This window comes from Crocuta crocuta, unplaced genomic scaffold, assembly GCF_008692635.1.
Source record: "Crocuta crocuta isolate KB4526 unplaced genomic scaffold, BGI_CrCroc_1.0 scaffold949, whole genome shotgun sequence".
Classification (NCBI taxonomy): Eukaryota; Metazoa; Chordata; class Mammalia; order Carnivora; family Hyaenidae; genus Crocuta; species Crocuta crocuta.
Window position 1 is genome coordinate 209,487 of NW_027531290.1, and position 14,595 is coordinate 224,081.

A 14,595-nucleotide genomic window follows, 5' to 3' on the forward strand; every position below is an offset into this window, starting at 1 on the left:
CTCACAAGGAGTTAATATCTCTAGTGTATTTACTTGAGTCTACATAGGCTGTTTTCTCATTCCAAAATATTCAATTCAACACAATATAAATGCCTGAGGCTCCAGTACTGGTGCTTATTAATTAGGAATGCATATTAAATATTAAATAACTTTCTTTAACCATATCCAAGACTAATACAAATTTGAGAGATGGGCTCAAAGGCAAGCTCTAAATGTAATGTCCAAATCTATGCTTATGAGAATAGAACTCACATTATAGAGGAATGCTAAAAAAAAGTTGAGGGGCTATAAAAATACAGGGAAAAATCCAAGATGCCAGAGGATCCTATGCAAGGGACTTGATTTTGAAGGATCTCTAAAAGACTTGCATAATAGTATAAACCCATGCTTAACAAAGCAGCTTTGGAATTTAAAAAAAAAAAAAAGTCCTTTAAAAGAAAATGTGCATAATTCCAATAGCTCCTACTGAGCTTTTATAAGGAAAAGCAAAGCGATTTTCTTTAAATATGGATGTGAGAAACATCATTTTGGTAAGAAGCACAAACTGTGTTTTTAGAGCCTGAATGAGGGTTACTCACAAAACTGCCACCAGTACTCAAAATAGTTCACTGTCACACTGACAGCAAGAGCTTCCAAGATGCGTTCATTCCTCTAAAAACTGAAATCTGAGAACAACATTTAAGATCAAACAGTTGATGTTAAATACATATGTTTGGATATATTAAGTCAAACTTCTGGGTGCCCAAATATGTCTCCACATTTAAAGATAATGTGCCCCAATACTAATTGTAATTTGTATTCTATTCCTTAAAAACAGAACTTCAAAGCATGTATGTAATTTTTTACACAAACTTCTCTGGACACTTTTTCAATGCCTTGCCACCATTTCGGAACTCCCTCCTACCTTGTAAATTCCAATAGCTCACTGTTTCTACCTCTTATCATATTCTGTAGTTGTACTATTCATGTGTCTTTCCTACTAGGTTGTGAGTAGCTGGAGGAATGGGGCTTAAACATTTTTTAAAATTTCCCATAGAGCCTAGTAGTTCCTTAAAGAATAGCTTCTAAATTTAGAAAATCAAAACAGATTTTCACAATTTTCTCATCCAAGTCACACTTGTACTCATTAAAAGCTTCTACTCTGCTAAATTTGGGGAAAGAAAGGTTTCAGGAACAGGTATTGGCCTCTACCGTGTGTCAGGTGCAACCCTAGGCTTTTTACATGTGTCATCTTGTTTAATCATTAACAGCCTTATGGAATAGGTATTTTAATATCCAAGTTTCATAGACAAGAAAAGGTTCAGAAGCTTGACTAAAGTCCAGGCAGCTGGTTAGTTGCAGAGCTGTGATTCAATTCAAACCCAGGTTCTATCTGGCTTTAAAGCCCCTGATCTCTCCACTATAGTACACTGCCTCCATTGTGTAATAGCAAAGAAGCCTTTAAAAGGCTTCACATTCTTTGTGAAGAAGATAAATGAAAGAAATAAGAAAAAAAACCCTCAAAGTCAGCTCTTATCCAATCTTCAAATTCTACCTAATTTCGCTACTTACTGTGATTTGGGGAACTCTTTTAAGCAAGTATTTTATACCAACAGACTCTCCCTGCCTCCTCTCCAATCCTAAGAGATACCTGGTCTAAGAATATTTGGCAAGAGACTTGAAGACTAATCCAAAAAAGCTTGGTCATCGGCCAGTTTTCTTAACAGAAGCTTAATGTCATTACTCTATTCAGAATCTGTGATTGTTCTAGTCACTGAAGAATCTCAGCTCTATAGTTTTCGTAGTCCTGAGTGAGACTGTATTTGGGCTGGAAATGAAAAGTGAAGCCAATTTTCATCCTATATTCCAACGCTCAATTTTTAAAAGTATTAAAGATACTTTATCTTATGAAAGATAAGATATCCTACCTAGTTTATTTGTGTATTTACATCTAAGTAAGTAATACAAATGTTGCTGGCTGGTGATTTGTCAGCCTGGCTTTTGGTCCCAAGGCATTCAAGCTTTTAGAATAACTGAAACCCACATGAATAACACTAGGCATAGAGTCAAACCTAATTATTTGATGGGGGCAGGGTGTGCAAAAGCAAGAAAGGAGAGTGGATGTAATAAACTAGATTTTCCTGCTTTAAGTCATCACTTCTTTTAAATAAATTTTTTCATAAAAAATTTGACTCAGAATTTATAGAACAGAATACTTAAACTCAAGAATTATGGTAACAGGATTCTTTTCCTCAGATCTATTTTTGTGAACAGAAATCAATGTCTGAGTCATGTGGCTGTTCAGATATATGAGAACAGAAAGAAATCTATTTTTTCAATGAAAACTTATGTATGATATTTTAATGAAGTATTCCTAAAGGAAAGAGGAGTACAGGCTTTAAAACAGTTTCCCATAAGTCCGTGGAACACAGAGATGGCGATAAATAGGAGTACAGACTACTTCTGTGAACAATGTGAGGAAATGCAGTGTAAGAAAGAGCAGTGAGGAAATGGGGAATTTGACCCAGTAGATGGGTTATGACTCAGATTATTGTATTTTTTAAAAAGGCAATCAAAACCTTTAGAGTTAGTGATATAAAAGTAAAATTAGAATATAAAATAATCCTGAGACCCATTATAAGAACTTCCTTTTGTTCAATAAGTCAGAGGAAGACTATAAAACTAAGTCCTATTAAGAGAATAATTTGTTTGGGGTGCCTGGGTGGCTCAGTCAATTAAGTACCCACTTCGGCTCAGGTCATGATCTCACGATTCATGGGTTCGAGCCCCGCGTCAGGCTCTGTGCCAGTTTCAGATTCTGTGTCTCCCTCTCTCTCTGCCCTTTCCCTGCGCTCTCTCTCAAAAATAAACAAACATTAGGAAAAAAAGAAAAATTTGTTTAATCTGCTCTTCTTACATAAAGCCAGAACAATGGTTTTGTAAAAGGCTCGAATAAGTCTTCAGGAAGGAATACATACATACAAATACACCCACCGCAAATGTGTATATTGACAGTGGTACAGTATGCAGACACCTGACAAGTCTTCCAATTTACTTCATACACTAGTATAGAAAAATCTAATGTAATCAGAAATACTTCAGATATTTTTAGTCATGCTTTAAATTCAAGGACAAATTTTAAGATATTAATGTAGCTTTGTTCTTCCTCATGTGAGACCACAAAGGAATGCTATCTCTTTGGCAGCAAACTACAAAGACATGTGTGGCATATCTTTGCCCAGGGAACCAACTGGAGTCTCAGGGTCTGAGGCTCAGATGAGGGCTGGTCACTAGGTAATCCTGCTAGCAACTGGCCATGCTGCCTTATACTCAGGACCCCAACAATGAAAAAAGGTGCATATCATCCATCTTTACTGCAGTGCCCGGCAACCATGACAAGCTGGCACAACATGGTCCATTGCCCCAGGTGTGTATAACAAAATAATCAATAACGAACATAAAGGACATTTTGAAGGCCACATTCCCAGGGTTGGCCGAAGGCCAATTATGGTTCCCTTGAAGACTGGCAAGGAGTAAGCAACCAGATCTACTATGCTATTTCTTTCCTCATAATCCATCCCCTATCTCTTGAACAAGGTCTTTTTAACAACGAAATAGTCATAGTTATTTGGACTTCTGCAGTTAGTACAGCATTTATACAGAAGGGGCAGTAAGAATAAAAAAAAAAAGAAACATATCTAATACCTGCAGAAGCCAGTGAAGGGGGTAAATAGGCTTCTTTTAATTTATAAGACAATTTCAAACATCTTTATATTGATGTGCCAGTTTATTTATCTGTTTACTTCCTTGTTCTATGACTAATTGAACTTTGTGATAAACATATAGAGCCATTTAGTGTAATTATGGGACTAAATCGAATTCTTCCTCAGGCTAATCACTCTCCATTGGTAACATATCCTTGGGAGGTTTTAGATCAGTTTCCCAATACATGTCACATGATTTATTTACATCAGGTAGTTGAATTTCGCTAACAATACTAGTATTACACCGTATCATAATATGGTTATGATGCAGTTAGGTTTGGTCACAAAATAAATCAGGAAGTATGATAGAAGTGTTTACTAAACCTTCCTAGAAGAACTGATCTTTGCCCACACACTAGATATTATTATGGACAAGTGTTGTCACCAGTGAGGATGATTCTGTTATTTCTAGGTTCCATGTTGGCTGAGGACAAAGCCAATCATTTGTCTCACTTCACAGTATTATGTAGTTATAGGTTCCCATTGACTGCTGTGCAGCAAGGCCATCTCCCTCCCCTGAGGAATACATGGGTATCATTTGATATTATTCCTACTAGTTCATTTTATTTTGGTCCATCCCATTGGTCAAGATAAGTTAGAGATCAGCAATGTAAGTTGCAATTTCACTCAAAAAATTTCCATAAGTTTGGGATCTGTATGCATCTCAAAGATGCTCTCCTTGCATAGCTAAAAATGCAAGGCCATTACCCCTTGGTTAGTTGGGCTTCCATTTGTAGTAAGATCATTAACAGGCCCTGTTGTGTCAGATATATGCTCTTTCCCAGTGTTGAGTGCTAGCATTCTCTAGCATTATGTATTGGGTCTGTATAACCATATTATTAAGGCTTTATCATCCTTCCAAGTGGATTCCCTTTTTCCCCCCTCCTCCTGGAAGATAATCCCTTCTAATGGGTCTATTTCAAAGAGTAAATTCTTTTCTTCTGAAAGTCAATTCTTCATCAAAAGTTAATTCAGCTTCTTCCATTATACCTAGGCCAGCTTCTATTTCACCAGCCAATGTTTACTCCAACATATGCCTTGTTGCCACTGAGTATTAACTGCTTAAGTACGGTTAGGATACATGCACCAAGCCCCAAATTCTGGGTGTCTCATGCCAAGTGTATAGTGGTCACTCCTAAATTCAATTTAGCCTGAGCACACCATAAGGTTTTCCATAATCTTCCTTGTCTTGGGTTAGGGTTGTTCCCAGTGTGGACACAAATTCACCATGTAATGCCTAATATGTTATTTTTGTGTACAACCCATTGATACTTTTCATTTGTTTAAAAGCTTTTTCTGCACAGAAACAGGGATGATATGTGTTCTCACACATCATATTATGATGTATCAGGCATGTGGCCACTATATCCTGCCCATTATATTTGGGCATCTTGGTCATAAAAATTAATGGTTTATTTATCAGTTTGCCTAACATTATAGTTTATGCATTATAATAGTTCAGAGAGCAGACATTCCAGAATACTCTAATGAATTCCTAATATTCTAATGAAGGTAAGTTTCCATAACTCAGTTTCATTACCATTTCTACCTGTAAAATAGGGTTAATGCAGTTAAGTATTTAGCAATAGTTATAACCATCATATGCATCAAGCTCTACCTTTTAAAAAAATTGGAAGTCAGGAAAACTAAATAACATATAAATGATATTGTAACATTCTCAAATATTTATAAGCAAAAGGGACTACCAGTCATAAATTTAATCTTTTAGTCACCAAAGGATACATAAATACAGCTCACTAAGTTGTGAAAGAAGCCCTTTCCAAAGCCTTCTCTAAAAGGTGAGAAGTTTTAATTGTATTCTTGACCATTTTTACAGAAGTGAATTTTCATAAAATATACTATAAACTATAAAAATCACTTAAATGAATGATGAAATCAGAGTTAAATATTCAATGGAGCTTATGCAACACCAGGCCATTCTTTATAAACTGTGTTACTTTCTGATGGAGATTAATGCCATGCTAATAGATTTATTATAGCACGGAGAATACAGGAATTCACACACCGCCATGAACATATGCAAACCAAACACTCTTGTCATTGCATCCATAACCTTTAGTACTCATACTAGATACCAATTTCTCTCCAACCTCAGAGATAAAAACAGCACAATACAGAAATGTCAAATATTAACACAGTGTGAAACTACTGAATGGCCTGACCTAAGAATTTTAAACATCCTTTTGACCACAGCTAGTAACAGGCTGAACCTGCCACCAATGTGATAAGCTGCTTCTCTGAGGAGAGGAACAGAAGTCAACTAACTTTAAACACTGAGATAATCATCACTCATTACCATATATCAGTGTCTAATCTTTATGAAGGTTTTGTAATATGATTTCAATTTCTCATCTGTTGCTATATTCAATGAACTTTCTTGCCATATAGAAATCTTCACTGCTCCCCCAACTCCCAAATATATTGGATTCATTTTTGCTTCTTGGAGAAAGAGTACATGAAGTGGCCAGAATTTCATTGCCTTTGGAGGAACTTCTCAGTGCATACAGAAATGTATTCTTGCCCTTACTATAATGATCAGCTGAAAGAATTAAATCCCTACTGAGCATTCTGGAGAAACAGCATGCCACTCTGCCGTTGTGTTGAGAATACATACTTGAGAGGGAGAGGAGTTAACAAATGATGGTGGCTTGGACCAGGGTGGAAGGAAGTGAGAAGTAACTGGATTCTGGATATATAATGAAGGTGGAACTAATGGGATTTGCTGATGGAGGTTATATGGCAAGGGAGAGGTAAAAGAGCAATAAAGAATAACTCCAAGATTTCTGGCTTGGGGTCAGGAGAAGCTCTTTTGAAAAGAGAAGCAATAATAGCATGTCTGTGTGTCCACAGTAACAGAAGATAACGCAGAGGACATAGGATACATACACAGATGCAGACAGATGTGTAGCTGTGGTGGGAGCATGTAGAGGTACTCTTTTGATCACTTTAATTTCCTCAGTGGAATAAGATCTAGACTCTAAGTTGAGAGTAAAGTTGGAGGATGTGCTGGCAGTTTAAGGAGAAAGGAACATGAATGATTAGTTACCCATGAAAGCAGAGGCGAAATGCCTAAGAAAACACAGTATAATTGTCAGGCCATGTTAAGGGCTCACTCTCAGTTTGTGGTCATAGATTTAAATAAAGACCAATCTGTACTGATGTCCACGTTTTCCTGTTATTTCAAAGTATAGGCACAGAGTAGGAAGGAAGTAGGATTTAACCAGAGTTGGATTTTGACAGCAAGTGTAACAAATTGAGAGAGGGGTCAAAGGAACTGAAGATGTATACATGGCAGTGACCATGGAAGTGAAGCTGGGTAAGGAGAGAAAGGAAGATATTAGGGGGATGAAGAATGGTTTAAAAGTGGTAGGGTCAATGGCATACAGCCACCCTGTTCAATGATGCTTTCGTATTTTTGCTCTATTACTTCTATACTTTGTACCTATTTAGATGTCAGTGGTTGAAATATGATAGAAATTATGAATATGTGACTCTATTTGGAGCCTAGCACTATATTATGCACAATGAGATCTTTAAACCTGCCTTCTCGTGATATTCAGCCTAGTGTCTCTTTCCAGCTCTAACTCCACATGCAAATACATGCATGAACACACACACATACATATAAAATAACAGTAATTAACTTTGGGTGGTGACTACAGTTTTTTGTTATATGGGGCTTGAGTGAAGGTTTTTCCCCTGTACTTTCTGATTTCTCAATTTTCTATATTGAGCATGAAATGCTTTGGTAATTTAGGAAGAAATTTAAGAAAACATATGTATTTACACCCATATATAATTCATTGCTGGCTGTGCTCCCTAATGAGGTGTCAGAAGATTTAATCAAGCAAGATTAAGGCCACAGACAAATTACAGAAAATAAAAGTTTTGAGAGGATGGAAGCTGATATGCTTTTTAAAACTACCAGTTTTCATAAAACATATGCATGGATCATTGTCTAGCAAGTGAAGTATATTAAAATGCATGACTCCGAAATTACAATTAAAAGAGTATTTTCAGATTGGAAGAAAGGACCATTACAAACCTGTTTCCTGCTTTGAGCTCTTGCATTCCGTAATCTTCGAGCAGAATAAAAGATAAAATAGCCCACAGTTGCTGCCGTAATAATAAAAAAGGACACAGAGACGAAGAAAATTGAATAGTGATTCACCCAAGGGCCATGTTTTTTCCCTACTTCGATGACCATTGTTACTTGTATGCCTCTTTGAATGGACTGCAGAATTTTTGTGCCTTTCAGATTGCCAATCATGATAGCAACAATGTCTCCTGCACCTGTAAAAGAAAAGAAATTCAGTTTTAGTTTTGGTAAAGCATTCTTAGTATAAAAATCCAATTGCTAAAGTGATTTTAAAGTATTCCCAATGAGACAACGGAAGGATACTTATTCATTCAATTAACATTCATTGGGCACCTACTATGCCTACATGTTATAGGGGTATGAACATGTTGAGACTTGGTTATTGATCTTAAGTAACTCATAAGTTTAGTAAGGAGCTATGATACACAACAAATACCTCCACTCTCCTCAGATTAACCACCTATAATTCAACAGTACTGAGTTTGGGGTCCAATTTGCCTCACATGAAAGCTTTCTTAAAGACAAATAGTCCCCTGGATGGTAGAGAATAGGGTTTTACATCCTAGGGAATCTGAGATTTGGGAAAGACAGAAATACTTAATTACATATTTTTCCAACTTATAAAGTGATAGACTCTCACAAGGCCGCTACTAAAATGTACAAGAATTTACTGGGGTGCCTGGGTGGCTTAGTCAGTTAAGCATCCAACTCTTGGTTTCGGCTCAGGTCATGATCTCACAGTTCATGGGTTTGAGCCCCACATCAGGCTCTGTGCTGACAGTGCAGAGTCTGCTTGGGATTCTCTCTCTCTCTCTCTCTCTCTCTCTCTCTTTCTCTCTCTCAAAAATAAATAAACAAACTTAAAATGTACAAGAATTAACATATCAGGAGTAGTAATATGAAATAAATAACGTCCACAAGCCCAAATGTACAATGTATCTCCATGTGCCATTTTTCTATATCCTCAAAAGCAATATAAAATTTTCCCAAGGTATCTAAGGTTTTGCATGGATCTAATCAGGTTAGCCATGAATAGAACATGAAAAATTAATAGTACTGTATGGTTCTATTCAACACCAACTAAAGTCAAGCCTGAAATCAGACTAAGTTTATTACTTAGTCTAATAGTCTAAATCTTAATCTAGAGGCTTAAATGCTTCCTTCTCTACCTCCAACTATATAAATCTTGTGAAAAAAACAAAGGACAAACATGATCTTTCCCAATGTTGTGAGAATGTCAGATTACTCATATCATTCCAATGCTTATCAAGGTTTATATTCCTTCTAGTTTATATGACCTGCGACCAATAATCTTAAGCAAAAGAATAGAGTTCTTTGAATGTTAAGAGATTACCAACCAGAGAAACCTCCCACTGATACTAGGTTAATGTACTAATCTTGGTTAATGATCAAACTCCAATCTGGAATAAACAGAACCATACACAACCACACACACACAAATCCCAAAGGCCCTTTAGACTATAATTTAAACACAAAAGTACATTCTTCAAATAGTACTCACACTTTCCATGATCAAATTAAGAGTACAAACCTTAAATGGCAATGTACATAACACAATTACTACCCAAGTAATCCCTTAAATTTAAGGTCCCAGTGGCCAAAGGCTTCAAAAATTCAAGATGATCTCCTTACTTGAAGTTACTAATTCAAAAAATAAATTCACAGGGTAGGATTACAGATCCTTAAAGTCCCAAAGACACTATATTTATATATATATATATAATCATCTAGTTAAAACCTTTTACAACTTTACTAATTTACCATCACTCACTATGGTAGACATTGATGACTTCCTCTCTTCTCATTTACATGAAGAAAATCTCTAAGGCAATGGGACGTGGAGGAGTCTGAAATGGCTTTTGTTGTACCTTTTTCCTCTATCAGTATATGACCCAAATATCCTTTATGGATCTAAAGAACTGGCTATTTTGCAAGAGAGTGGCTCATTTTTCTATTTATTTGGGAGCTTTAAATTTCTAGCTTTGGCACTAAAAGCACAGATATTACTTCAATCTCTTTTGTCATTATTTGTCTTTTCTCTACAAGCCATCTGTCAGGAAAATTTCTGGTTATAAAATTGTAATTATATAACCTAGCATTCATTTCTGATATTATAACCTGTATAATCTTTGAAAGTAGAGATAATTCTAAAAATTCAAGTTTTAGAATATCATTTCAAAGATTTCTTTTAAATCAAAGATGTATCCTTCTAAACTTTTTTGACAAATAGAATGAAGTTTTCCTTCTTTCAGAAGACATGAGGTGGGTGGCAGGGGTGGATGATCAGGAAAATATGGACCACTGTGGTCAGATGGAGATTAAAAAGCAAGCACAGTCAGGAAATGTGCTTTGCCTACGTGCAGGAAACAATGCTGTGCTTCAAATGAATATGCCCCAAATTCATATTCATACATGCCATATATATAGCCCAACTATTGTCTCAGCTTTTTAATCATATAAAAGGCCCATTTCTAAACATTATTATACATCTCCTCCTCCCCACACCTTTGCAACTATTTCAAAACTGCTCCCTCCATCCCTCCCAATCACAGTTGGGAAGGTATCACAACCTACCAACCCTTTGGTCATCTGGCATGAATACCCAGAATCCTGTCTGAATACTCACTGCTGACCTAGTCAGTCATATAGATGCTACTTTCTTGGTGTCTCCCATTATCAGATCCTTCTTTCCATTCCTGCTGCCTATTTAATATCGGTCTCATGATTTCCTTGCCTGAACTACTTCAGCAATCTCCTAACTTGTGACTCTGTATCCAACATTCCCCTTCCCTTATAGTTTCATCAAAGTTTACTTTGCTGGTTGACTTTTGCCATCACTTGGTTGCATCATGCCTCTTTTGGGCTCTAAATAAAGTCTTTAATGGTTCCCTGGCCTCGCAATTAAGGCCTTTTATGATCTGGTCCCAACTGACCTTTCCAGTTTGATACATCTCCACTACACCCCGATCTCATGAACATTCAGATCCCAAGCACATGAGATCGGTTATTGTCAATCACTTTCTAACTCTCCTTTTGTTCATTCTGTTCCCTCAGACTAAAATTTCTTCCATCTGTTGACACACTCCCCCTCCTTCTCTGCCTGTGCATTACTCCAATCCCAGCTCAAATGCTGCCTTCTATATTATTTTCCCAAGTTCCAAGAGAGAATGTAAATGTACCCTCTTTGTTCCTCTGTCACCTGGTTTTTAACCTTTATCTAGTACTTCATTTTGCTTTTGCATTTCACTTGGCGTGTCACAGTCCCTCTCTAAAGAGACTGTCTTTTAATTAACTACAGTGATGCTTTCCTTTAACAAGTATTGTCAGGGAATTAGGTATTCTGTATAAGTAAAATTTCCAAGTAACAAAAATTTTTACACAAATAATTAACAATTTTGGATGGACATTTTAAGAAAGTAATCTATACGGTCATATTTTCCTAACCAGGATATACTGATTAGGATTCATTATTGGCAGTGGATCATCTTTGTGAGCCATTAACACTAGGAAGGTTATTTGTCCCCAAACTGTTATGATTTTTCACCAAAGTCACTGATTTTTTTGAAGCTATAATGGATCTTAGAGATCATCCAGTCTGACTCATTTTTGAGTTCTCACTGGGTGATTTTCTTTCGGGAAGAGAAGTTCTCACTTGTTGCCTCTAGCAGCATTTCTCACCTCTTTATAATTTTATACTTCTAATCTGCTCTCAATTTTGAAGAGTCAGTAAAGCTTTGGTATAAAGAAAAAGCAAAACAGGCTTCCAAAGAGAGCTTGAGGGCTTCAGTTGCAAGTTCTCTCCAATATTTATATTGGTTGCTCAGTGACATTTTTGTTTGCTTCCTGAATCCTGGCTATGCTCTACATAATTGAGATTGCCAGATAAGGTTTGCATAATTGAGGTTGCCAGATAGGGATTTATCTATGGACTAGACCCTGTTCTAAGTGCTTTACATGCATTAACATATTTAATCCTCACATCAACCCTATAAGGTAAGCATTGCTATTATCTCATTAAAGATACGATTGACTAACTTGCCTAGGATAACACAAGCTAATAAGTACACAACTGGTATCTGAACCTAGGCAGTTTGGCTCCAGCGGCTCTGCTCTTCATCACCATTCTACATTAGCTATCTTCAGTGAAACCTAAAGCTATTCTTCAACTGTAAAAATGAAAATTAAATAGATACATTCAGGATGGGTTTGATGTTGTAGTAAATATTTAACAATGAAGAAATCTTGATTGGTAGTGTGTGCCAATTTCCATGATGTAAATAATGCTCCTGTGGCCATATGAACACAGAGTTGGGAAAATACATGGACAATTATCTTGATACCATTCACTCAATTCAATAAGGAATCCTTGAACTTGCTACTTAAAAATCATTAATAACACAATGTAGATCAAGTTTTTTTACATTTTCACTCTGCTATCTAAAATATTTTGGGAGAAGGGATAGATTAGAAACAGTTAACAATTAAGCAGAAGAAATACACACTCCAATTTCAAATGAAGGTTTCAGCCTGTGTCTATCTTGGGAAAAAGGTAATGAACTAGACTGTAGCAACTCTTACTACTCTTACACAATATCTTTTAATTAAAATGTTAATATAAATAAAGCGTGTCGATCCTTGGCACTACTGGTAAAAAAAAACACTTTCCAGCTATGATTCATAATATGTAAAAATTTGATCTAGGATTCTGCTAGTGGCCAGTCCCTTTCATGTCTTTCAAAGAGCTAATGATTTTATGGTTTTGGCCTAATCTTATTTGTGAAAACAAATTCATTGAATATTTATTGAGTATAAACTATGTACTAAGTTCTGTGCTTCTGGACCTCCCCGCACACACATTTAAATGTTAATGTGTCAAAATGTAAAATAAATTTGAAAGCTTTTTACAATATATGAAATATTCGAAGTACAATGATGGTGAGCTTCCAGCACCTTGGCATTCAAACACAAAATACAAGATGTAGAAAGCTGTGCTAGTGTCTCTTTCAACCATTCTTCCACTTTTAATATTAGAAAAGAGAATATTTGCAGTNTAAGCTCACCTTTATTACTGCCCAACATCCTGATAATACAGTGAGGTCAGCACTTCTGAATTCACTCATATGTATAATGAGTAAGATCTAGGTGTGAAGAATTCCAACATGATTTTCCAACCAACATTTCCTCCATTAGAAAATCTGGAACCAATTCAAGTGGACTTCTGAATATTCATTTTGTTCACAGTAGCTTTCAAGGCTCAGTTTCCTCCCCACTATAGCAACCAGGGCAGGTCAATGTATTTCAACTTTGGGCAAGTAGGGAAGGTCAATATATTTCAGAGGAACACTAAACGTCACTAGACCAAGGAATCCTAAGTGACATTTTTTAAACCGGTAAAAAACAAAAAACAAATATCTGAACTTTCAGGTCTGACTAGCTTATCTTTCTTCAAATTCCCGTTTTGCGACCCCCCACCCTTTTGATGTCAGCCATAGACGAAGTGAATTTAGGTTTCTTAAATTAACTTCTTCACATAAGCTCTCTTGATTTAAAAAAAATAATTCTATCACTGCACCACAAAAAACATATAAATGATTTCTCAAAGGTATTGGAAATATATGTCTGTGGTTCACTGGGAGTCAGACAAATCAGTACTGCATACCGCTTTAATATACCAGTATGCTCCTAACCAGCCTTTAGTTAAATTCTAGTCTGTTGCCAGATATGAAACAGGCATTAGTACAGGTCAGCTGTTGGTAAAGCAATGTTTCTTAACATACTGTATTGTTAACAAATTATCTTTGGGGGGTAGAAATGGTGACAGTGAAAATGACCAAAATCATCTTTTATTATCATTCTTTTTTTTTTTCTAGGAGAGAGAGAGAGAGAGAGAGACAACGTGAGCAGGGGAGGGTCAGAGAGAGAGGGAGTCACAGCCTCTGAAACAGGCTCCAGGCTCTGAGCTGGCAGTCAGCACAGAGCCCGACGCGGGGCTCGAACCCACGAACCGCGAAATGACCTAAGCGAAAGTCGGATGCTCAACCGACTAAGCCACCCAGGTGCCCCTTATTATTATTCTTTTAAACCAAAAGAATGATGCAGACGTGGATAGCCATGCAAAGCACAGCAAATTGCCTTTCTTTCTGCCCTGAACCCGCAGATACTTCTGCTATAGGTTTTGGAGACAGTAGTATGTTACGGAATGGGTCTCAGATTTGATATAGCACCAAAAAGTCTCTGGNTTCAGAGGTAAACAATTCTTAGAATTATTATTTAAAAATACTACTATGATTTCCATTAGGGTATGTTTAGCATGTTGTTAAGAACCAGAGGGCTGGATCAGCATTTCTCTAAGTCTCAGGACCCCTTTATGCTCTAAAGTTACTGAGGAATCCAAAGAACTGTTGTTTATGTAAATTATTTCTATTTATAGTTACCATGTTAGAAATTAAAACTGGGAAATTTTAAAAATATTTATTCATTCATTTAAAATAGCAGTTACAAATAAATGTTTATGGAATAGACTTTTTAAATTAAAAATATTTCCCCCCCAAAAAAGTAATAAGCATGGCATTGTCATTTGTGCAAACCTCTTTAATGTCAGACTTAATAAAGACAGCTGGATCTTCAGATCTGCTTCTGCATTAGATATATTGTGATCTGTTCTTCTGGTTTAGATATATTAAGGAAATCTGTACTCATGCAGATTTAAAA

The 14,595-nt window shown here is 36.3% G+C and overlaps 1 protein-coding gene across 1 annotated transcript in view; it reads right to left on the reverse strand.

Moving 5' to 3' along the window:
- The window catches only part of RNF128 (ring finger protein 128), a 102,554-nt gene that overhangs the window by 24,243 nt on the left and 63,716 nt on the right, over positions 1–14,595 (reverse strand). Inside the window, exon 2 of the mRNA XM_077771491.1 lies at positions 7,810–8,057. Coding sequence (XP_077627617.1) covers positions 7,810–8,057 — 248 coding nt within the window. The remainder of the gene's footprint in view (positions 1–7,809; positions 8,058–14,595) is intronic.